At 37.9% G+C, this 25,544-nt stretch overlaps 2 protein-coding genes across 4 annotated transcripts in view; one reads left to right on the forward strand and one right to left on the reverse strand.

The window, feature by feature from the left end:
* The window catches only part of traf2b (Tnf receptor-associated factor 2b), a 23,593-nt gene extending 4,879 nt beyond the window's left edge, over nucleotides 1-18,714 (reverse strand). Inside the window, exons 1-9 of one of the 3 annotated variants that reach the window (XM_066658158.1) lie at nucleotides 18,570-18,666; nucleotides 16,560-16,574; nucleotides 10,056-10,268; nucleotides 8,423-8,501; nucleotides 8,209-8,307; nucleotides 4,773-4,934; nucleotides 4,382-4,456; nucleotides 3,588-3,662; nucleotides 594-941 (exon numbers count right to left, since the gene is read on the reverse strand). In XM_066658158.1, the coding sequence (XP_066514255.1) occupies nucleotides 594-941; nucleotides 3,588-3,662; nucleotides 4,382-4,456; nucleotides 4,773-4,934; nucleotides 8,209-8,307; nucleotides 8,423-8,501; nucleotides 10,056-10,267 (1,050 nt within the window). In that variant the 5' untranslated portion in view covers nucleotide 10,268; nucleotides 16,560-16,574; nucleotides 18,570-18,666. Of the gene's footprint in view, nucleotides 1-593; nucleotides 942-3,587; nucleotides 3,663-4,381; nucleotides 4,457-4,772; nucleotides 4,935-8,208; nucleotides 8,308-8,422; nucleotides 8,502-10,055; nucleotides 10,269-13,327; nucleotides 13,590-16,559; nucleotides 16,575-18,569 lie in introns of those variants that run through there. The other 2 variants (XM_066658149.1, XM_066658141.1) reach the window with 2 other exon arrangements.
* Nucleotides 18,701-24,796, forward strand: coq4 (coenzyme Q4 homolog (S. cerevisiae)). The gene is made up of 7 exons (XM_066658171.1): nucleotides 18,701-19,109; nucleotides 20,117-20,263; nucleotides 20,510-20,606; nucleotides 21,224-21,326; nucleotides 21,421-21,550; nucleotides 21,838-21,931; nucleotides 24,339-24,796. The coding sequence occupies exons 1-7, from the start codon at nucleotides 18,986-18,988 to the stop codon at nucleotides 24,529-24,531; spliced, it is 888 nt and encodes a 295-aa protein (XP_066514268.1). The 5' UTR covers nucleotides 18,701-18,985; the 3' UTR covers nucleotides 24,532-24,796.
* The last annotated feature ends 748 nt before the right edge of the window (nucleotides 24,797-25,544 follow it).

Here is a 25,544-nt window from a genome sequence, read left to right on the forward strand (position 1 = left end):
TGCCATTCACCCAAGCTACAAGAAAATAAAAATAAAATGCTGGATTCTCTGAGGATGCCGAATTTCAGGAAAAAATCTCCAACTGAATAGAATATGCCTATTCATCCTGGGCTGGGAAGCCAGCCAGGAAATGTTGATGGTGGCAAAAAAAGGCCTAGCACATGCTCATTTGCTGGTGTTTCAATTTTTTTAATTCTATACCTGTACATCTTAAGATAACAATTGATCCTGAAGTAATTTGCAGTTCCCAAATGCTTAAACTACTTAAAACATCTTTAATCAAGTTTATTTTATGGCAGTGTTTCTCAACCCTGGTTCTGGAGACACCATTCCTTATAGCCACTAAACCACTAAAGTGTGCTGGGCAGGGTGCCTCCAGGACCAGGGTTGAGAACCACTGTGTTATGGCATCGCTTCAAGTAATTACCTACGCGAAGATGAGGTGCCATCTACGGAACAGGCAAAAAGCACGTGGAAGAGCCTCAGCTGTACGAAAAGAAAAAATACACGACGATAAACCTGACTTAATCAAGCGCTCTTCCATTATTTGTTGGAAAACGTAGGGCATTTGTGGCGGGTTGGAATGGGCCTACCTTATTGGATAAGTTTTCGATTTTCTCCTGGTCCAGCTGGTGCTGGCGGGTTAGAGCCTCCAGTCTGATGGCATTGCGTTCTACTTCTCGATTCAGCACACACACTATATTTTCCAGCGCGGTCATCTTCTGCTGTACGCTGGGACCTCCTGCTGCATTGTGAGCAGCAGCGTTGGCCCCTGGCGGTGCTGCGTCCTCAGGCCCACGGTAAAGCCCAAGGCCAGAGTCCTCCTGCCACTCTCCCGGCGCATCAGAACGAAAGCGCACAGACAACATCACGCCCAGCAGGAGTCGCAGATGCTCAATGATACTGGTCTGCTCGTGTTCGTGCTGTTTTCCATTGTCAACCTGGGGGAATCCAAATAACTGTTAAATGCTGTTTGTTTTTATGTTCCAAATTTTCCAACACTCCTTTATCCTTTAGAATATTTAAAAGCAGTTTGTCTAAGACTACTATACTGTTTATTGATCCGCAGGCACTCTATTCTTCTATTCTACATCTTTGAAAAAAAGCCAACACATTTCTAATTTCAGCATTAAGGGGCAAGACTAAATTGCTCTCTCTTTAAGGAATTCACCATGAGCTGAAAACTAAATCTGGTAAACTTTTGTTTGTTGGTTTGTATGAACTCTGCACTAAACTTTGCACTAAAGTTTATTAAATGTCTGCAATTGCTTTATTACTGAGAACTACTGTAAAAGAAAGTACCATCCTTTATTTAGTAATGAGACTAATTGCAGTAAATGTCCACACACAAGACTTTAAAGGTGTAGTTCACGATTGTAATCGAAAAACACTTTCTATAAAAATCAGATGTTTCCTTGACATTTGATAGTTCTCAAGTCTGTTTTTGTCTTCGAAAGTGGTCTGATGTGTTTACGAAGACCCAGTGTCTGTAAATGAACGAAAAAACAAACTGGCTCAGTTCGTTATGTTTGGCTTTCTCTCTCTTTCTGTCTGCTCATGGCAGAGGCATCTGGAGTAATTTCAGACAACAGAGAGAACTCCAAATGTTGAAATGCATTAATCAACATGAAGATATTGCTCACGACTGCTCCATAGGTGGGTAATATTGATTTACTTTTGCTGTTTCTGATCACTTAAGCGGGAAATTTGGGAGATGCCTAAATGCGTTATCGAAAGTGCTACAAAAATAAACACCACCAACAAATGTGTTAATTCAAACTTAGAGACAAGGTAAACTTCATCCACATACAAACCAACAGTCATTTTCCCCCTTAACACCCTGTTTCACCTTAAAAGACACTTAACCTTGGAATGTAAATGATCAGATTATGGTGATTGGCCACAATTGTAGACATTCCCTTGGAGTAGTTATCTTAACTCTAGCCCATTTTGAGAGTAATAATTATTGCTTATATCTTTGAAAAATATTATTTAATTAAGAAATTATTCTAGCTGCAATCTCTTCTAGCTACTTGTTTTTATGTTTAGCTACATACAGAGGCTGCTGTTATCACGTTTTTATTTTATGTTACAAGCTACAAACTTCCGTCATGTTTCAGACTAAATTAGTTACAAAATCAGACCAGAGTCCTCTTTTTTCTTTAATATTCATCCAGCATATATCGATTTAGACTGGTACCAGCATAATTATTAATCAGAAACCATCACGCATTTTCTTTCTGCACTACGATGCATCTCTGAACACCACAGAGAGTCACTGAGAATCATTTTTAAAAAGAGCTCCGACTGTAGGGGAGGGATTTTTTTTTTGTTTTTTTTTTTCTCTGCAGTGTCTTTTGTCAGCACTAGATGTCAGTTTACCAAAATGATTTTTCAGTCAGAAAAATGTTGGAAGAAGTGTAGGAGGAGTAATGAGAAGAGAGATCTTGATCATGAAGAGCTGCAACAAGTAGGTTTTCATTTTAGTTTGTGGTTCCACTTTAACCCGAGCGCGATTACAAACTTCATGACTGATGTGTATCTTTTACTCCTCTGTTTCTGCTATGGTACCAAGATTATTTATTTTCTCTGTGATGATGGTGGGGAAAAACGGTGGACACAGAAACCAAACTTGATAATTGTGTGAATTATCAATCAGAAATCTATTTTTGGCATGTGATTATGCATGTTCATAGAGTTAGGTGGGGACTTTTCAAACCCACAGTGGAACCAACATGAACAGATATGCAAGTAAAATGTACACAAAAGGATGCAAAACAGGGAGTGGGGGCTGACTTGCAGGAAAGGAAACATTTTAATTACTGAAAGAGTCATGCATTTTAGGTAAGTAATTACCAAACAGCATGTTTCAACATTAATATTTTTCACACAAATGCCATGCAGACTTGCTTTTTAACAGATTGTTTGTCCATTCAAATCCATGGAATTAAATTTTTTTATGAGAAACCCGTACTTCCTCATTCCTTCTGCCAAGCAGGCATTACTCTCCCATAAAAGCATTTGATGTTCCAGCAGCTAGCCTTGATAATAAGGCTGTTAAATGTATGTTAAAAGGACATTAAAAATCCTAATCAATGTTAAAAAATGCAACCGTATTGAAAACGAAAGAGTAAACTGATTTTAGTTTTGTAGTGGCCTTTTAGTCAAAGCCTTCACGCTACTAGTGTGTTTAATAACACACATCCTAACCACATTTCTTTAAAAATGTATCACATTTAAATAGAGTATTATAAAAATGTAATGTCCCCTACAATACTTAATAATACAATATCTTAAGTATTAAATTAGATCAGAGCAAGTGATTTTTCTGTAGTGTTAGATTTACTGATGTGTCCCAAGTCCAAATTCGTTATTAAGCACTTTTGAACAAAAAGCACTCATTAAAAACAGAACACAAACCGGTATGGGTAGCCTGATTTTCATTAGTCTGGTTTTGTATACAGCCCTACAGGCAATGCTTTGGCAAGGGTGAGTTAATGAGTTACCAGTTAGGTACAGGATGTTCTTCCCATCTAAAATTTCTACTAAGCATTTACACATATATGTTCTAAGAAAAGTATACTCACCACAACCCTGCAGCCAATTTCGCTGAACTGACATGCTGATTTGGACTTTGCACATGACTTACTATGTTCAAGAAACTGTGTAAAAAAAAAAAAAAGTTGTTTTTTATTTCCTGTACTGTCAGGGTTATAAGATGCACACCATCTTATGGAAAATGTGATATATATAATAGCAATCTATGCATATATTTCAACTTAAATTTCCCACTTAAACAAGCACAGTTCAGCTTTAAATGAAAAATATAATTCATATTCAATGTATATTCACAAAGACTTAAATTATTGGTATTTCTATTTTTACTATGTATTTACAACACTGTTTTATATATATATATATATATATATATATATAAACACACACACAAACAAACACACACAAACACTTAATGTGAAACATGAAGCTCAAGCATATCTCCACCCTAAGGGTTGGTCTGAACTATACAAATCTTAAATGTAGGCGTTGATACCAGTGTTACTGGTACTGATGCATTTTTAACCTTTTCACAGACATACCCCAACAGACATACTGTTGAAGCATATCAGTCTCAAAATGATGTGTGTGTGTGTGTGTGTGTGTGTGTAAAAATATGGGGTATGTCTGTGAAAATGTTAAAAATGTATCAGTACCGACTGATAACAAAGCCTGCTTTAGTAAAACTTAGATCCAAGTAAACAGATCTGAATAGTTCTCAGACCAACCCTAACCTTTAACAAACAACCATCAGGGTGGAGATATGCTTGAGTTTTGTGTTTCACATCATGTTTCATCAGGACAGTTGGTTGAAAGTCGTACTAACCTTTTCTCTAGGGATTTTCTTTTTGCCACAGTCTTTGCATTGCATGGGAAATTTTAGACAAATTTCATCATGAGCCTGTAATACAAGGAATAAGTAAATGTCTTCATTAAAAATACCCAACAATCTCCTTCTCAGAAAAGTTATACATTGCATAATTTTAGCACTCTCAGTTTAGTTCTGTGGCATTTCAAGAGAATTGATTTAGCAATATGATGGTTCATGCCAAGACTGTAATCTACAAATTAATGCTGATGCAATGCAAAAAAAAAAAAAAACAACATTCAGTCATTTAGCGCTAAAGAAGCCAGAATGGGTCATCTGAATGTAAGCTGTGAATCCCTTAAAAAATTATACAATATAACCATTTCAGCAAATGTTCTTAGGGGTTTACCTTAATGTCTTTGAAGCTGAAGGAGAATTTGCAGTACTTGCAGTTCAGAGTCCTGGCTTCACATTCCCGCTCGTTGTGGCGATCTTTTTCACCAAGCAAGATAAACATTTGACATGCTTCACACTTCACACGCTCAAATTCACATTGCCCTTCGTGTTGTACCTAGGGAAGCACACAAATGATATAATTTCACAGATTAAAATAATTGTCAATAATTTGAGTGTTCCACACCATCAAGAAACTTTCTCTAGTTTTTCTGAAAGTGGGAAAGTTAAAGGCTGTATCAGGTGACCTAATATTACGGATCAAACAGCTTTGAATTTGTCCCCTTTAACATATATTCAATAGGACTGTAGCTCACGTCAGTCCTCTCATATGTTCAGTGTAAGGTTGCAAACCAGATGTAGCAATTGAGTACTACAGTCTGATTTCCTAAAAAAGTTAACCGACACTTAACCGACACTTCATGATGCACCACTAGAGTCAGACCTGTACTGCAGGTAGGCCAGTCAAGCACTCACACAGAGTGTCTAGGAAGTATTGCTGTTGTGTATTACTGAAATAACCATGCACTTCCCAAAATAGCAAATGCCTTCTCTACAGTCCCAGTAGAAACATCAAATAGTACCTTCTCACATATGCAAGTCACCTGGGCAATTTTGCACCCCACACCATGACTGATGTTTGCTTTTGCACCTTTTGCTGCTAATTCTGAATCATCTTATTTGTCTTTGGCACAGAAAACTCAATGTCCATTTTTCCAGAAAACTATCTGACATGTTGTATCATCTGCGACCACAGCACGCAGCACTCTGAGAACTCAGGGTAGCTTCCTCATAGAAATAATGTAAGAGTGTCTCCTTGTGTAATAGCCAGTCAGGAAGCATTTCTTGATGCAGCGTGGGACTGTATAAACTCAACGGTTTCTAAATTACTCCTAAAGCCATGTGGCTGTTTTAAAACAGAAGCATCACAGTTCCCCATACAATGCCTTCTGAGGGCCCAAAGTTAACACTCATGCAACAGTGGTGTATGGCCTTGGTCTGAGATTTCTCTGGATTCCCTGAATCATTTCACATTATGTATTGTAGATGCTTTTAGTGGACAAAGGGCCTCATTTCGATATATTACATTTAAATGAGAATTTTTCAGGGGATTTATATGTTAATCTTGGTGTCTGGAGCAGATATAAACCCAAAGAAATGTGAAATAATGCATTGTTGTCAATGTCTTGTGGGCTGCCTAACTGGGATAACAGAAACTGTTCTGATTTTGCTCTGTTTTTTTCCATCGAATGCAGAGACAATTGCCTCCTTGTCTGAGGATCTCCAGTCACAGCATTGGACTGATGTGTATGCAGGAGTGAAAGACAAGGTTAAACAGAGCAAAACAAGCACAGAGTACTAAGTAAGAATGGTGAAAACAAGAGTGGAGAAGGAAGATAGCTTATTGAAAATCCTCACTCCTGGGCTCTCATTCTTGGCTATAGCTCATTCTCATTTAAAGGAACAGTTGCAGTAAGTGGTCAAACTAAACAGTGCTGTTTAGACAAAGTAAGAATGGTGCTGTGTTGTATGATATTTGTCTTTGACCAAAGAATATCTCTGATAATCCATTAAGACCCCAGGGAACTGTGTTAACGTGTATCACAAAGGCGGCATAATATGTCATATTGAAAAGGGCACCTCCCCCACCTGCTCCTCCAGTTCACATAGGAGTGACAGTTACAATGATTTTAAGTGTTAAATTACAAGGAAACCGTTTTTCATGCAACTTAAATGATGCAAGTTCATGGGAAGGTTTCACTTATGTAAACCAGTCTTTCACAGGACCATGGGGTTTTTTAGTCATTCCAGGTATCGCCAATTTGTTATTTTAAGTTTCATTATGTTTTTAAAAGGGAGTTTTACTTTTGGTTTGAGTGATTTAATGCAACCTCATTTAATGTGATGACTAAAACTGTTTCTACAGTATGTAATGCATACAGTCATACAGTAAGTATGTAAACTTTTTTTTCTAAGCAAACAAACCTAATTATTCTTAGGCATACATCTCATACATCTGCTGTTTTTGGTTATTTACATGATGGAACGTAATTTAAGAGATTATAAATGTAAATTCTTCCTGCGAAAATCGATAAGACTCTGCCAAACACACTCCAACAGTTACAGGGAACACTTTATCCACTTTCATTTGCATTTCATGCTACCAAGCACATACTAGAACTAACTAGTAGTATTAGATTTTGACGAAGCATTGAATCGTTTAAACATTGATGACCACAGCAAATGCTGTATGATCATATTTTTGTTAAGTTAAATTAGCAGAGAAATGTCACTGTCAAAACAGTGATATTTGTCACCATTGGGAATGTCTAAGAGGAAAGCAGGATATGTGTGAGGCCTCTCGATTCAACATGCAACTCACCACTAATGTAAACGAAAGTGTCAGAATGGAAAAAACTAGCAGCATTAAGCATTAGTCGTATCTAGGTTTTAGAAAATACAATGAACTGCAAAATTCAAGGCACAAAGTTCAGATCTCATTTCCTTGGGGGAAGTAACATGAATCATACACTATTGCTTCAAATAAACAGTTACTGTTATATGTCTACCTTAACTACTATATTTACAAAATATTATATGAATAGTTCAAACTCAGAAATGTCAAGATAGAATTGATTCCAAAAAAACAAGTTGTATGAAGTATGAAAAGGCAAACTCCCTTGGCATGACTCACTGAAACTGCTATACAAAGAACACAATTGACTCATTTGGGTTTGGGACAGTATGTATTACTTATAAATTACTCTTGAACTACTCAGTGTGATCATTTAGCATGTTATTTCCCAATAGATTAAATAGCAGACATCTAAGTCAAACATCCTGTAGGAGTTTCAATGTGGCCCATGAATCATCAGACTTTCACAATGTAATCAAAGCTTTAATTAAAAAAAGATCTTTCAAGTTGATCTTTGACAGAGATATAAACTCTGCCTAAGCAGATGGCCTTTTGTAGATAACAGAAAAAAAACCCTAACTGCACTTTCACTTTCTGTCAAATATCACAAAGTCCTGCAATATTATTATCCTTGGTCAGAAATATCACTGGGGACTGATGTTTACATGGGGTCTGCTTTTATATCTAAGAAAACTATAAGTATTTTAAAGAGTATTTATCTGCGATACTGACACCGCCTTTATGCTGACGCATGTGGTGCTTTCCACAATATTTCAGGGACTTTCCACCCCTCCCCCACTCTTCCGTTCTCAGTCTGGTCTCAGAAAAAAAACAGGCGGGTAATCTGTTTTGAAATATGTGGTGGTTTTAAGCCTGCTAATCCTGTGTGTACACTCTGAACTTTAAAGCTGCCTTATATGTGCACAAAAATTAAAGCAAGGAGGTGGGGAATGTAAATCCCTTGATTATTTTTTACCTCATAATCTTTCACTACTCCTGTCCAGCTACAGCCTTCATTTGGGCATTTTGCTGGCAAGCTATCAATTTCTCTCCGTGCTGCATTGTCTGGAAAAGCCTGTGAGGAAGAAGTTAAACACAACAGTTCATTTACATTTCCCATATTTCTAACTGCAAAATCTGTTACTGATTAACTAAGTTTAATGGTCAGAAGCCACTATTAATATTCCTACCTCAGTGAGGTTCAGCATTGACGTTTCTGCTTCAAATATACCCTCAGCACGGCAGGCTTCACAGGGTATGGGGCCAGAACTGGTGGGGACAATAGATATCATGAATTAAAACATGACAGGCCCTAAATGCCTATTCATAATATATTATAAATATTAGACTCGAATTAGGACCGCCCATGAGACAATAGTACAAACAATAATTTGTAATACGAATACAATTTACATTAGCACAATATATACAACATAATTAGAAGAAAGAGAAAAGAAGGATTAAAAATCAGGATGTAAAGCATAAAAAGAAAAAGTAATGCTAAAACATACAGAAAAAAAATAGAACAGAATCTGCATGTTGGGAAAGTGAGAAAATGCTGACTCTTTTAAAAAGAGTTTAGCTCATTTCCTAACATCTCTTTTTGGTTCTGATTTTAGCCCTTTTCGCTGAAACCACATGGCAGGACTTATGGAATAAAGCTTACATGATCAAATGAATCAGTGACTGAAACATTGGCTTAAATTATTTATCTCATCCTTTCTGTTATTTACTCCTCCTACTCCTTATACAAAATCACCCACATTACATTCAGTTTCCAGCTAAACCACAGGATTCACTTCATTTCTCTGTGGTAAACTGTGGTAAGTCATAAATAAATAATATCATTGTCATAAGCAAACCTGTTAAATATATATTTGTAAAAAATCACTAGAAAAAAAAATTACTGAAACCCTAACCCTAGAATCTAATACTTCCATGTGTGTGCGTAACATCTGATATTTGATTTGGCATGGACTGTAGGCAACATCACGCCTTCCCTGGGCATCAGGGTTCCAGGTAGTCACACAGATTTCCAAGATAATTAAAATCAGGGGATTTTGAAGGCTCCTGAATGTTCCTCATGACAAACAATTTTGGAATACAGAGATAGGATATAGCCCTCATTGATAGCTTCCTGGGGTCTAGTATGAACACAGTGCGTAGAATCATTCACATAAAATAAGAATTGAACAAAATGCTCCATATGTTCATGGTATGTGGTTCCCTCCAGAGTGTTCTTTCAGAAATTTGTTGTGAATGACCCAAGTTGACTCTAGGTGTCATGCTTACCTGGAAGCAAATCGATTTCCATTTGCAAGAAATTAAGCACAGCAGTGGTGTTTTTTTTTCTGTTTAGTTTTTGCACACAGTTCTGACTAGACTGACTAGCCCACATGCAATCACACATTTTTGCCAATTATTAACATCTGCTTTGAGAGCCATTTTAGAAACAGGAAGCATCAAATGAGACATATATATAAAACTCATTTCCTGTTATATGTATAAGTGTTTATGATTTTCTTACTGTATTTTTTACTATAAAAAGTTTATTTATGGCAGCGAAAATATAAGAATGTTGACATCTCTAGCTATAACACACCAGGACTCCATGATAAGGTTGCAGAGCTCACCAAAGAACAATTCATACTGCAATGACATCTTCAGCCACAAAGGTTTGATAAAGGTCAGTATATTGCAATGAAGAGGATGAAGGAGGAGTCTGAGCAAGGAGGAGGAGAATTGAGTGGGTCTTATCAAAGCTTGTTTTGGAAGAGAGGACACAGGCTCTGGAGAGCACAGGGTCAAGAAATCCTTGGGTACCTGGTGAGTTGTTTAAAACAGAATACACAGAAGCGATGTCCACACTGGGCCTGGAAGGGTTTCCTCAGAACTCCTTTGCACTGCTGGCACTGGTACTTAGGTTCCATGGACACCGATAATACCTGTCGTGAGATTCCTGGCAAAGTAGAGTCCACAGAAGTGAGCAAAGATGGCCGTGCCATTCCCTTCCATTTACTCGTAAGGCTAATCATCCTGAAGAAAAAGGAAACACAAGAAATGTGGAATTCACATTACACACCCTAAATACTGATCTATATTAAACATACAGTGTTGGGCAAAACTTTGACATCAGGTTTGCATTGAAGCTAAATACACTGAATGTCGTTCTTTAAAGTACAACAAGAAGACATGTAGTAGAGGGTTTAGCAGCAGGTGGCGCTACAACTTGACAAAAAAAAAATATTTTCCTAGGGTTCTTTTCATTGTAAGCATAGTAAAGATGAAAGAAAATTATGCAGACATGAATGGAAAACTTGTCACGTTCATGTTACAGCAGTGGTAAAAATGAATTTCAAAATATTAACGTTATGCTAATTCCGAATTTTCCTTTCCTGGGTAGTGTGTATATATATATAAAAAATACCACAACGTTATTGTTCCAGAACCCTGTTTGGTGGTTATGCACACTGAAAATTGAACATGCAGGACGGTTTGGATGTCTCCCAAAGTTGCTCAGTAAGATCATTATCTTAATGGTAGCTTATGCTCAAGTACTCATCAAATATTTTTTTAGCTTAGCTCTCTTGTTTACTTGACTAACAACAGCATCACTCTGTGGAAGACTTGGAAATTCAACTGGGTTATGAGGAACTACTGAAATTACAAAAGGTGATGAAATTATTTCAACAGAGAAGTTAATAGCCTAATACACTCAAACTGTCCCTTGTAGCAACACGTGACAGTTTAAAAGGAGCATGCAGTCATTTTAGAAAAAAAGGTGGCAGACCATACATTCATTGTCTTTAACGTCTTATCCAAAGTCACAGTTGGTCCAGAGCCTACCCAGAATAACTGACTGCAAGCCAGCAACACACCCTGTACATGGCGCCAGTGCGTCACAGGAGACCACACACTGTGCTTTGGAAACCTTTGATTAGCCAATCCACCTACCAACGTGTTTTGGACTGTGGGAGTAAACAAGAATACTGGGTGGAACCCAATGCAGACCCAGGGAGAACACAACAAACTCACAGTCCCTGGAGCTGTGCGATAGCGACAATCCCTGTTGTGCCTCTGTGCCATTCTGGCAGACAATTCTTTTTGAATACATTTTTTTTCTATTAAATGCAACTCACATGAGAGTGCTGTGTAGTCACTCCATTAACCAATTTTTGCAGGTGTTCGTATAGCAGCTCTCTTATAATGTGAAGAAGAATCACTGTGGTCTAAGACTTTAAGCAGGGGGCAGGGACTTGGTGGGGGTTAATCATGTATAGCTTCTCCTAACATATCTTGAAAATTCTTGTTTTTATGACTGAATATATTTTCCCCCAACTGATGATCTACTTCTGCTTCTTTATTACACTAACTGCTTTTCCACTAATCTTTTGTTGACAGGGGCAAGATTTTCTGCTCAGCAATAGAATGGAACAGAACAGCTTATCTTGACTCAGCAAGTTTTCAGCCAAAGATGTTCCACCCACAAGTAGTGTGTTGTCGGCCAGTTGATTCTGATTAACAATCTTGCTGTGTCCGAAATGGCTCCTTATTCACTTTTCTCTATATTACTCATGGTACAGTGCACTATTATAAGGAACTGAATTCAGGAGGGTAGTGATTTCGGACATACAGGTTTTTAGCGAACAACGCAGTGCATTATGGGTATCTGCTATCCACTATGGCATATCTAAAACTGTGCATTGTGGGATTGTTTGAGTACACTAAAAATCCCGCACTAGGTTTTCAGGCACTCATACCAAATGGCGGAACACAAAAGTAGTGCACTATACAGTGAATAGGACACAGTTTTGAACACGCCATTTGCTTCCTTCTAAACGTCATGCCAAAACAGCAGACTTGTGATTGGTTCTTTTGCAGTAGTAGGCAGTTCTTAGCCACGTTAGGTGGTGAGAGGGACCAGACTGTCCCTAGAGTCTGCCAATGTGAGACTAATGTCACTGGTTCAAATCAGAGTAAAATGACAGGGTGCAGGTGTGTCCTTCCCAGGGTTTGCGCACCACTAAGAAATGTTTTCGAAATGATGACTCAGCAGGACCTTTAGAACTTCCACGGTGTCAAGTGTTGTAAGGTGGTGTAAGAAGCAGGACTTTTTTGTTAGATTATAAAACAAACGATAAAGTATACTGTAGCTTCAGTTCTTTAAAAATAAAATAAAATAAAATAAAGACAAAGGATTCTTACACATACATTTGTTGGAACCAATTAATAAGTGAATTTAGCTGCAACCATTGTGGACACAGACCCATCCATTATAATGTTAAAGCCACCTTCTTATATCTACATTCACTGTCTTTTTTAACAGCTCCATTTACCACTTTGTAGCTTTACAAGTACAGAGTGTATTTCTTTTGTTGCCTGCATACATTTTTTTTTTTACCCACTTTTCACAGTTGTTCAGTAGTCAGCTACCCCACAGAGCAAGTATGTTTAGGGTGGTAGCTCAGTGCTGCAGTGTGGTGGAATGTTAGTTCATATGCTAATATGAGAAGATCAGGCACAACAGTGCTGCTGGAGTTTTAAAACAATGTGCCCATTCACCGTCCACTAAATTAGACCGCTCTATCTTGTTGGTCCACCTTGTAGATGTAAAGTCAGAGACAATAGCCATTCTGTTGCTGCATAATTCATGTTAATCTCATGCTTATCTTTCAATAGTGGTCACGGGTATGCTGCTCACATGATGCTGTTGGCTGGATGTTTGTGGTTTGTAGACTATTCTCTGTTCAGCAGTGACTGAGAGATAGTTAAAAACTCAGTCCCAAAAAACAGATCAGTGTCACTACACTAGGACATATGATCCACTACCCAAACTATACCTGTTCTGTTTTTGAGTCTTTTAGATGGTTTCCCCGACAGAGCTTAAGCCTACTCTGGGAATATATGCTCCTTTCAAAAGAAAAGTACACAGTACAAAATGCTGTGTAGTACAGGACTAGACTTAATCCCTGTTTGGGAAGCTACCTGTATATGTTCATTTGTGCAGGGCATCTGCTTGGATTATTAATTCATTCATTTATTCATCGTCTGTAACCGCTTATCCAGTTCAGGGTTGTGGTGGGTCTGGAGCCTACCTGGAATCACAGGGCGCAAGTTGGGGCCACATCCTAAAGGGGGCGCCAGTCCTTTGCAAGGTGACACACACACACACACATTTCTGAGTAACTAATCCACATACCAATGTGTGTTTTTGGCCTGTGGGATGAAACTGTATCACCCGGAGGAAACCCAAGTAGACACGGGGAAAACATACCAAACTCCTTACAGACAGTCACTTGGAGCAGGACTCAAACTAAGGATGGGCAGTATCCATGTTGTTCATACCGTAATACTGTCTCAAAATATTATCGCGGTCTCTCACGTATATCAAACTCACACCTACGCCCTTGTACCTGCCTCTGCTCATTTATGGACATTGATGTTAATGTCATATCTGGTGTCATAGTGTTAAGTAAGCCACCCATGGCTTACTGACTCCCTTCGATCAATGCACACTAACCTCAGAGCTGCCGAGAGGAGATGGCGCAAAACAAAAGACCCATCACACCTGACACAACTACAAGCCCTGCTCTCAGCCTTCTCAACAAATGTCACCATTGCAAAAAAGAAATTCTACCAAGACAAAATCAACAACGCTACTGACACCCGGAAGCTGTTTTCAACTTTCAAGTCTCTGCTGAACCCTCCACCTCCTGCAACCAACCTCACTGCTGACGCATTTGCTGACTTCTTCACCAGCAAAGTTGCTGCAATCAGCAGCCGGTTTTCTGACCCTCCGGCTCTCCCTTTGAATCCTCCTAAACCTACTGCTTCCTTCCCTTCTTTCACTCCTCTCATAGAAGACGACGTATCAAGTCTTCTTAGAGGTGGCCATCCTACATCCTGTCCACTGGATCCCATTCCTACCACCCTACTGCAAACTATAGCCCCGTCCATTGTGTCCGCAGTCATTCGTAATCAATTCTTCACTAACCTCTGGAACATTTACAAACACCTTCAAGCAAGCTCAAGTAAGACCTCTACTCAAAAAACCTTCTCTTACTCCTTCTATAGTAGAGAACTACCGCCCAGTCTCTCCCCTCCCCTTCCTGTCTAAAATCATTGAAAGAGCTGTCTTTAAGCAGGCAACAAAATTCCTCTCCCAACCTAACCTTCTTGACTCGAACCAATCCGGCTTCAAGAGCGGCCACTCGACGGAAACTGCACTTCTGTCAGTAATGGAAGCTCTTAAAGATGCCAAAGCAACAGGTCAGTCCTCAGTTCTCATTCTGCTCGACCTATCAGCAGCATTTGATACGGTCAACCACCACATCTTACTAAACAAACTCACTGACATGGGTTTCAAGAACAATGCACTCTCCTGGTTTGAGTCTTATCTCACTGGACGATCCTTCAATGTGTCATGGCTTGGACAAACATCAGCGCGACACCACCTCACCACAGGTGTGCCCCAAGGCTCAGTGCTGGGACCCCTCCTCTTTGCCTTGTACACCACCTCTCTAGGCCCAATCATACATTCGCATGGCTTCTCCTATCACTGCTATGCAGATGACACACAGCTCTATTTATCCTTTCCTCCAGGAGACACTTCAGTGGCAGCTCGAATCTCTGACTGTCTCTCTGACATATCTACATGGATGAAGGAACATCACCTCCAATTGAATTTATCCAAAACTGAACTACTGGTCCTCCCAGCCAAGCAAGCTATTCTCCACAACATCAGCATCAAGCTAGAGTCCCTATCAGTGGCTCCCACCAAGGTTGTAAGAAACCTAGGTGTTATGGTTGATGACCAGTTGACCTTCGCAGATCATGTTACCGCTGTAGCTCGATCGTGCCGCTTCTCCCTATTCAACATAAGGAAGATTAGGCCATACCTAACTCAACATACAACACAGCTCCTTGTTCAGACGTCAGTAATCTCCCGTCTAGACTATTGCAACGCACTCCTGACAGGTCTTCCGGCCTGTGCTGTGAGACCGCTACAGATGATCCAGAATGCTGCAGCACGCCTGGTCTTCAACCAACATAAAAGAGCACATGTCACGCCCCTATTAGTTGAGCTGCATTGGCTACCCTTAGCTGCTCGCATCAAATTTAAATCACTAATGATGGCCTTCAGAGTATTCACTGGTTCTGCTCCCATCTACCTCAATAGACTCTTAAAACCATATGTTAGCGCCAGCCCTCTCCGTTCCAACTAACACGAGCAACCCCCAGTTGAGGCTATTCTCATCTCTGGTACCACGCTGGTGGAACGAGCTTCCAAGCACTATCAGAGCAACAGGAACCCTCTCAGCATTCAAGAAATCCTTGAAAACCCAGCTCTTCCGAGAGTATCTTTTGCACTGAAAGTCTTTCTTTAATGTACTTATTACTTCCTGACATATTGCACTTAATGTAAGGTATTTTGTATAATTTGTGCTGTTGTTCGAATGTTAGATCCTCTTTTGTAAGTCGCTTTGCATAAAAGCGTCTGCCAAATGCATAAATGTAAATGTAAATGTTAAGCTACTGATTTAGAGATAGAAGCTGATGTTACTTGAATAAATTAGAGAATTGTAAACTTGCATGTGTATTTTATTATCATTTTTTGGGGGGTGATATGGGACATGTGGGGTGCAGAAATTTCCCTGCGTCTGAGATGGGGAATCATAGAAAAAGTTTGAGGAACACTGCTCTAACAGTTTATCTTTGGCTCTGGTGCTGTATTCTGCCTCAGCAATGTCCCCCACTGATGACGTATGCCTGGTTCCCCGTATGCCTCGTTCCACGTATGCCTGATTCATGTAGAAACATGGGTCAGTTCGCTGGAAAGAACTAAGGTTCCAAGAATCAGGAACGGAGCCAGTTCAAGAACCAGAGTTATTTTTGTGGAAAAACTCTATGGTGATAGATGCATTTACAGTTCAAAAACATTGAGTTTTTTACGTGACTTGGGTGTGTTTTTGGTGTATTAACACTCATTTTTATGAGGATACACTATTTGGATACAATGCTTTTATATACAGCCAAGTAGAGAAGGATAACATATTAGCATTTCCCACTTAGGCAGCTGGCAAGGAACTAAAGCCACAGGAACCATTTGAACCTCACATTCTCTGAGTAATTTACTTGCAGTGTCATGTCCTGACAGGAAATCTATATATTTAAACATCCTGGTATGTTCTCATCTGTTCAAACTGCTTATGTGAAGAATATAAATTACTTGCATCACAAGTAATTCCATTACAATTTCTGTGAATTGTTAACATTTATTACCAGGAAACTGTTTATACATTCATGAGGAAATGAAAATTATTTTACCTTCCAATTTTCGTCCTTGAAAATGAAAAAAAAAAAAAAAAAAAGCAAAGTCAGTAGTTACTTACGGAAGCCCTAAAAGGCCATGGCCTTGCAAAAATTTTATTCTCTTTTTTCCTATAATAAAGATAGAGCCCTGATTCTGTATATATATATATTTTACTTCACTTTACAGTGATAAGGTTTTATTATATTTCATATTAACTTTTTATTTGTTTCATCAATATATAAATTATTTCAGTATCACAAAATAAATTAATAATACAAAATTATTAACTCAATATAAAACCTATGGTTTTCAGGGCATCAGTTTTCTGTTGCTGTCCATTTAAAAACATGCATCTCCCAAAATTGTAACTTTACAGAAGAAGGAAAAACTCTCTTAATTTTCAATGGAAGTCCATGTAAATTATTTTTTCCAAATTTTGGAGCATTTCTATTGATCCATTCATCATGAAATGTTCACACCTTGTGGTGGACATCTGCTGTATTCAAATGATGTACTATAAAGTTATAAATCACAAAAATTGATATGTTTTTATTTGGACAGCAACAATATATTATATAGTCAAATGAAATGTTATTATAGTCATATGAATATGTAATACACAAATGAAAATTCTGACAAGCAAATTTTATGAGTTAACATTTCCTCCACAAGTAAAAAACTTGTTTGTGTGTGTGAGTGCATAGGCTATAGAAACATTATAAAAAAAATTAAATCCTGTAATTACTAAATTACTTAATTATAGGTTATTTAAGGAACCAGTAGCTTTCTTCATTACATAATCACAAATCCTAAATAAATGAATGCATTATTGTTTTCTTTAAAAATACAAGAGGACACAAATTTCAAAAATACAGGAAGAAACTGTGGAAAAGTGATTCAGAGTTCTCCCTGTGTAATCTGAATTTAAAAATCTCACCTAATTCATATTGATTCAAAATTCATATCTCAGGTCATTTGCAGAACAGTCAATGGTGAAATAATCAAGAAACTGAAGTGACATGTTCCCTATTGCATTTTTTTGTGGTTGCACCTTCATACAATGATGTTGCATAAAATCTACAACTTTATTTGTATATGCTATATATTGCAGATATACCATACAGTGCTACTATAGCAAATGTATTTGTTTTTTAAGCTGTTGTTTGTAAAGACAATACTGTTATATGAGGTACGTAAGTTGCGTGTATAATTTAATACTGTTGTCAAGGTGTTGCTATGTTGTGCCAAATGTTACACAATGGTGGTCAAGCAACCTTTGTATCAAAACCTATGAACATCTACACCCAACATACGGTATTATAAAGGTAATATAATGCCTCCTGAATATGTTTACCTTTTATACAATATACATGAGATAAGGACGACGTAAAAAGCTTTCTGTTGGTAATCTGTACACACAGCAAGTTGTAAACACCCTGTAACTTTAAAAATGTGTTAAGACTTAATAGAGTTACGAGCAAACGGGAACAGGAACTTATTCAAAACACTGCTTTCATTGTTAAACCAGCTTGTTTAGTGAAGATAGCAGAGGATTTTAACGTTATACAACACTAAATCTTGTTTTTTCTGCCACGAGTACAGACATGTTTCAACAGCCATTTTAGAGTGAATGAATGCTGTGGTGAAGTCGTGATTCTCCGTAAATGAAACTGAAGCTTCATTCAGTCCCAATACAAAAAAGTAAACAAACGAGCGGAAATTATTAACCTAAAGTAGGGTAAAATACTAGAATAAATACATGACGGTGTCATGCATTACATCCCTCCAGGTCCAATCTGAATTCAGTGAAAACTATACTGAGATACAGTACTAACTATTGTTAGCGTCACCATACGATACACAGCACAATAACCTTCCAGTGACATGCACACAGGCCTCATGGCCAACGATAACACAGCTGAACCGAGCAAAAATCACCAACTGACGGACACAGGCAATACGACTTTCTGGAAACGCTTCAAAAAGTCCTGTAGAAACAAAGCTCATACTCATTCTTTACTTACCAATATAAACTCCAGTTTCGACAGAGTCCGCCTTTATACAGAGAGTGACTGTACACGTCCTTAAGTACAGAGGGGCGTTTCGAACGTCATTTGATCCCACACCACGACTTTCATCTTGATTAATTTGATATTGCTTGATTTGCCACGAATATACGGAGTATTTTAAAGAAACAACAGAGCCCCGTTTGTCTGGACTGACGGCACGGTTTAAAGCTGTGGCGCAGCTAAAGAGAACTTTCTATCGTTAGCTTGTTAGCTTAGCTTCAGCTGCAGTAACATTAACCCAGACGGCGGTGCGCGGCGGAGAGAAACAAGGGGAAAAGAAGGCTTCTGTCCTCACTCTTTAATATGAACCGCTTGGTCAAACATTCTCTTCGATAAACGTGACTGAGCTGCTTGTAAATTCTCAGAGGTTCATGGCGAAATTAACCGGAATATTTGGCGTTAGATGTGTTTTTTTACGCCGTCGCTTTCAGCAGTCCTGCTTTGTACACCTTGCTTTTCTTGAAGAGAGACACACAGAAATTACCAGAAATAAAGGTTCGTGTGTTTAAAATTTGTATGTAAATTCAACAGTAAAAGCTCTGTGGACCTATATATTGCAGTACTAACGTTACAAACTTCAGTAAACCAATGGAGCTGATACTAAATTTAAAACAATCTGTTATATTTTCAGACAATTAATGGCCACGTTCCAGTGACATTAACTATCACCCGTTTTCTTAATGTACCCACCTGTGATGAGATTTATGATAAGTATTGCTTAATGTTTATTTATAATAGTCTTTATGTCATTCAGACGATCATTATTTTAAAGCAAATTTTAAACAGCTAATACCAAGAATATTTGTACATTTAAACTTTCATTGGTAATGCATAGACCTCCCAAGCAGGAGGGGAGAACCGCACAAAGTAGATATGTGTATCACCAATGAATGCTTAGGTTTAGATTTAAAATCAGGTTGCACCTCCCACTTGGAGCTGACTACTTCCTGCAGAGATAACCTTCTACTTGGGTTATTATAGCTTGGAGTGCAGCAAAATCCAGGGGCATCACACACAAGCAGACACTCCATGGTGAGCCTCTAACACTCACACATCTCACTACTCACCATGTCCATATAAACAGAACAGCATAAAACACCCCCTACCCCCCCAGGAGTCACCAGCCCAAAGGTCCATTAGTGGTCAAATTACGCTGCATGTAAACTATACATGTGGATTTCCCAGAGAGCCTAGCCATGTTTGACTCAAGTGAGCAGCCCAGCAGGGTACCAGCAAGTGGTGTTCACAGGTTAAATGTTGGCTCCACCAACTGATTTCCTTGTGGGCCAGACCCTGACACTGTGTCAACTTGGGTCGTCTCAGCGTGCTCACCTTTTCATTCCACAGTCCAAAATCATATGTCGGTTGGTGAATTGGCTGTGGGAAATTGTTCAGAGGTTGAGTGTGGAAGTGAATACTAACTGGCCAATTCTTTCATGTTAACTAACACTACCGCATTGGATGTTGTCAAAGCAATTACTTGGAAGTTCTCTTTGTTCCAGGCGTGGCCAGGCAACAGCACACCAGTTGGAGCTCAGACCAGCCTAATGGCATGTTGTATCCAACCCACATCCAAACCAACCCAATTCAGAAAGCTCTCCTAGCTGTGGGATCTGGAATAGCTGCTCTGCAGAATCCCTACAGACATGGTGAGACATTTGTATTGTGAATATTAGGGGTAGAATCTAGGGATGTGTTTCTTCCAGACTACTCACTTTATTAAGCCAGAACATCAATATGAAAAGACAGTTTTATTTTCTGATCAATTCATATGACTTTTATTTAAAAACAAAGACTAAAAGAAAAAGACACAAACACAATAACAATAAGGACACCTGTCATTGTGAGTACATCTTTAGAATTTTAATTCACTCATAATCATTTTCATCCCACAGATATGGTGGCAGTGCTTGGGGAGACTACTGGGCAACTGGCCTTGATCAAATTAAGGGACAGAATGAGAAATGACCCTGAAGGTTATGCTATTCTCACGTATGGAAACTTTTGATTGATTTTGATTTACACTATAAATTAGTTCCTTGTGTTTTAACATTCAATATCTCTGTATATTTTTAAAATATCAGGGTAACAGGTCATATTTAAATCAGTGTTAGCAAATATAATTAATCCATGATTTATTTTAAAATTACAACAAGGAGACCTTACACAGTACTGGAAATATGAAAAGACATCAACCTAATTTCCAGAAATCAATATTTGTTACCTAAAATATTAGTATTAAAATAAAATATATAATATAGTAAACACAGCAAACTGTATCTGTGCTTTATAATTTACCAAAGAATTCTCTGTAGAGGAAGAAAAAAGTGTCCCTTGATTCTCTTAGTTATAAGTTCTAATAATGAATAAGGGCCAGTCAATCCACAAAATACAAACAAAGCATAATTTCACCTGATATTCTTAAACATTTGCAGTCAGAAATGTACTTTGCAGTTTCATTAATTCATTAAAAGTGCATAAAATGAAATATAAAAAAACGAAAAAATATTGTAAATGACATACCTATATGAGGACAATGTGTCATCCAGCACTATTTCGAGTGAAAAATAGCATTCTTTGTAATCGTAAACATGATGAAATGTCCTCAGAGAACGTCCAAGAATCCGTCTGTCCACATTGGACCTTGCTCATATGTACACTCTTCCAGAAGGTTCTTTAGGAAGAGAATATCTTCGTTTCCTGGACACAAATGTAAGTCTTTTTTTTTTGTTGCTTTTTTTTGTTTGTTTTTTTATGAGTTTGCTAAAATCTGCAGTCTTACTTGTATTTTACTACTGTTTTACAGAAAGTCACACCAGACACACGTGCTGATGTGAAGTTTGTTGATGATGAAGAACTGGCATATGTGATGCAACGATACAGAGAGGTGCATGATCTACTGCATACATTACTAGGAATGCCAACCAACATGCTTGGTAAGTGGTACTGATTTGACTATTATTTTCAGTACATTTATTTATTAATTTAAGTCAGTCATATAATTGGTTCTTTTAGAGTTTAGTCATTTCAAATAAAACATCCTCTTTGGTAATTAAATATCATGCTTTGTTCTTTACAGTCCATCTTTCCAAAGTGACATGTTATACATCATAAAGGACAAAAACACTGTATATATGCAGTTGATACCAAAAATAAATAGATAAAATTCATCTTTTTGTATGTTAAAGAAGTATAATGGGGATGTTTATGTTACCTGTTGTAGGGGAGGTTGCTGTAAAGTGGTTTGAGGCTGCCCAGACAGGTCTGCCCATGTGCATTCTAGGAGCAGCCCTTGGGCCAATCAGGCTGTCCACCAGGTGAGGCTTTTTCTCCTTAGAGTACACACTTAAAAATGATGGTTCTTAGTATAGAAGATGGTTCTTTTGCATGATTAAATGGTTCTTTGTGTCCTGAAGGGGTTCTTCAGACTGATGGAGAATGTTCTATTCATGGGTTGCAGCTGTCATCATAGCACAGAGTAGCCGCCATATTGGGGACCTATTCATTACTCAAACACACAACTCAAATGAAAACTGATATTTAACTTGTTTTATTGTTTCTGTCAACACTTGTAGTCCTCATTTAGACATTAAAATGAAAGTAATATAAGTATGGATCCCTGACACATTTATCAAGGTCATGTTTGTAAACAGAGCTCAGTAGAGAAGAACTGATCGGGCCACATCCCAAAGTAACATCACACTCCCTACATAGTGTACATCACAGACAATGCAACTAATAATACAGACCATAATTAGATGCTAATTTGACAGGGAAGCTTGAAACCTATAGCTCATTTGAGTACACAAACCATTATTTTATGACAGACTTTGCCCAACGGAACAAGTAGGGAGTCATTTGAGATTCGGCTCGGCTTCGCGACAGTATGGAAGCATCTCTCACTGAACATGCACACTTTCAGACAAGAAGAACTCCTTTATTAAACTTTAAGCTGAAGTGTATTGTTTGGTTCATATATGCATATGTTACTAAGTGTGTGCAGCACGTAGGAATGTCTTACTGTTCTGAGTTTGTACATATGGTTTCTGTCTCCATGAAAATGGAATGTTTATGTTAAGCTTCTTTCCTGGAAGTGAAAGGACAGGAAGCCCCTCACTCTTTCTCACTCTCTCAGTCCCAGAGCAGGAGATAATGTAAATAAGAACCATACCATTACCTTATATAGATAGAAAACAAATGTGTATAAATGTGGGCTGAACGAGAGGTACATTGGTTGAAACCCTCTCACTACGCAGTCCATGGGGCTTGGTTTTGATGCTGTTCTTTCTTTGTAATAAACTTTTTTATTTACAACTCAAATATGGTGTCAGCATAGAGACTTCTTCATAATCTTCTTCACAACATTGCAAATCGGATTATTTACCCTGTAAGAATGGGTGGGGCCTGAGAAAATCCAATATGTGGCTTCTGTCTGTAGTCTCTTAAACACTAAAACAAAACATGAGTGAAATAAAACGACAACTAAAGCTTGTATGTGATCTGTGTATGAATAACTCACTCAGATTCAAACAGAAGAGCAGATAAACACATTAGAGACTTACATACTAACAGTCTTCCCTTAGATCTCATGAGGAAAATGCGATGAGGCTTATCGATTTTAAGGGTCTTTCTCTTTTAATTTATTGTATTATACAGTGCGATCCTTTATCCTTCTGACATAGAGAGGATGTGGGTTTCTCTGTTTCTGGTTGGTATAACACTCTCTTCGGTGCAGGGAGAGGAGCTGTGTATGAGACAAATTTATCCGTTTTTCCCATTCAATTATGTTAGTGCTGCAGTCTTAAAAAAACAGATAATCAGTCACCAATATAGTGTCCACTCTAAAAACACTATGTTACTGCAACCAATGGATGGATGGTTCTGTATAACACTTTGTAGTGAAGGGTTCTATATGGCACCAAAAAATGACATCTAATCCACTGTGAGAACTGTGAACACAGAGGCCAGTATTGACTGTAGATTGATTTATGATTACTGCTGTACATCCTTTGACAAAGAACATGACTAATTCTGGGAAGTAATTGTCACTGGAAGATTCCATCATAACAAAACAATTCATTCTGTGTTTATTGTACTTCCTCTGGAATTTTGGTATAGTTTTGAGGGGTAATCTGAGTCAGTAACTCAGTGTTGATATGTTCTCATGGTTTGCGTTATTTTGGTATGGTAGTCAGTGTTAATATGCTGAACGGAGTTAGTTAACTTGTAGTTGAATTCATATTCATTTCAATGCTATATATAATAAAGCAGCTTTATAAGATTCTGTGTACTAGACCCAGTTCAGCAAAAACTCCCTCAGAACATGAGAAAATGGAAAAATTATCCTACTTGGGTGGACAGAGGGTCATATTTGACTATGATTCTCGTAAAAGCTGAAGCTTACGCGATTGTATTTAATAGTAAAATTTTATTAAACACGGTGTGGTTTTATTATTACATTGCTTAAGATGTAAGATGAATTTATGTAATTAAATTTCATGTTTGGAATAAAATCTAAAACATTGTTTGTGATATTTATTTTACAAACTTTAAGAAGTTTGTTAACCTGTCCTTTAGTAAATCTACTTGGCACATGGCCCTGAAATAATCTGAGTAGGACTCAACTGTTTTCAACTAAGAAACTTCCTGCCTGCATTTGTGTTCTGTTATATCAATACTTTAAATAGTTAAAATTAAATATGCATATATGTTGGTGTTTTTCAGGCGTCTGCAGAAGCTGCTGGGATCTCTTGGCCCATGGGCTCTTCGCAGTGGCAGAAGTGCACGCTGTGTACTCAGTGTTTTCTATGAACGCCGCTGGGCACAGAACCTGGATGAACTCAGGGATGAACTGAACATTGAGCCACCACCCATTAACTTGTCTACAAACAGCAGGAAAACATCCTCGGTGTCCTAGCATTTTTCACCCCTTTAATTTAGGGGATGACAAATGGTGCTATTTTCAGTTAGGGAGAAGTTATGCTATGCCTATGTTGTTTCTATAAGTAGTCTGGTATAGCATTGTATAAGTAATATACAAACTTTCATTAGATGTGATCTGTACTATCAATTGTCCAGCTGAATATGGTTAGCTCCTCTTGTAGGTTGTCAACAATATGAAATTTGGGAGCAAATTAACTAATATATTTAATTTTGCAAATGAGAACACTGTAATTGCTGTTAAGATGTATTAAAATACTTTTGTAAACAGAATGTTGCATTATATATTTTACATTCATAGATCATGACATTACATTCATAATCATTTTGCTGTGCATTTTATCAACCTCATTTGTCGATCAAAAGCTGTTTTCAAATATGAACTCTGGAGAATCATGCTCTGCAATTTTACAGAGTGGTCCTTTCTCACATGTAGTGCACAGCAGGAGATATAATCACAGTAGAAAATGTTCTGCATGCTTTAGACATAGACAGGAGATACTCCGGGACATTAGCAGCTCTATTCACACATGGTCACTCAGACTCAGCGTCTCTGCTAGGAGGCTAGCAGGTAAAACTCTGGGACAAATATTATGGGTGTTTGCATCCTGTGCATGTGCCATGCATCCCTCATTCTCATCTAATAGTGTTTTTTCAGTTTCAGTTTTTGGCTTTGTCTTTTTGGTTCAAAACATTTGGCATAATATCACAGAGCAAGACCATTACTCAAACAAAATTGTAAAAGTATGAACTGTTCTGTGGATTTATAATCGTGCTGTGCTGTATGGCAGTCTTTGGAGGACAAACACTTTATGTAAGGCATATCTTAGAAATCATATGTGCCAAGAAATGTAACCAGCTGTCATAGTTTTAATGGAGCTGGGTATATTTCTATAACACAATATTAAGTACTGACATCAGTTAATTATGAAGTTAAAATATATTCTTTGCGTTATATCATTCCTTTTATAGAACATAACTGCTTACAGA

The sequence above is a fragment of the Hoplias malabaricus genome, chromosome 2 (assembly GCF_029633855.1).
Source record: "Hoplias malabaricus isolate fHopMal1 chromosome 2, fHopMal1.hap1, whole genome shotgun sequence".
In the NCBI taxonomy this organism is placed as follows: Eukaryota; Metazoa; Chordata; class Actinopteri; order Characiformes; family Erythrinidae; genus Hoplias; species Hoplias malabaricus.

Coding starts and splice junctions, on each gene's coding strand:
- coq4 (XM_066658171.1), top strand. CDS start 18,986: ATGGCGAAATTAACCGGAATATTTGGCGTTAGATGTGTTTTTTTACGC. Junction 19,110..20,116: donor AGAAATTACCAGAAATAAAG/GTTCGTGTGTTT, acceptor TCTTTGTTCCAG/GCGTGGCCAGGCAACAGCAC. Junction 21,932..24,338: donor CCAATCAGGCTGTCCACCAG/GTGAGGCTTTTT, acceptor GGTGTTTTTCAG/GCGTCTGCAGAAGCTGCTGG.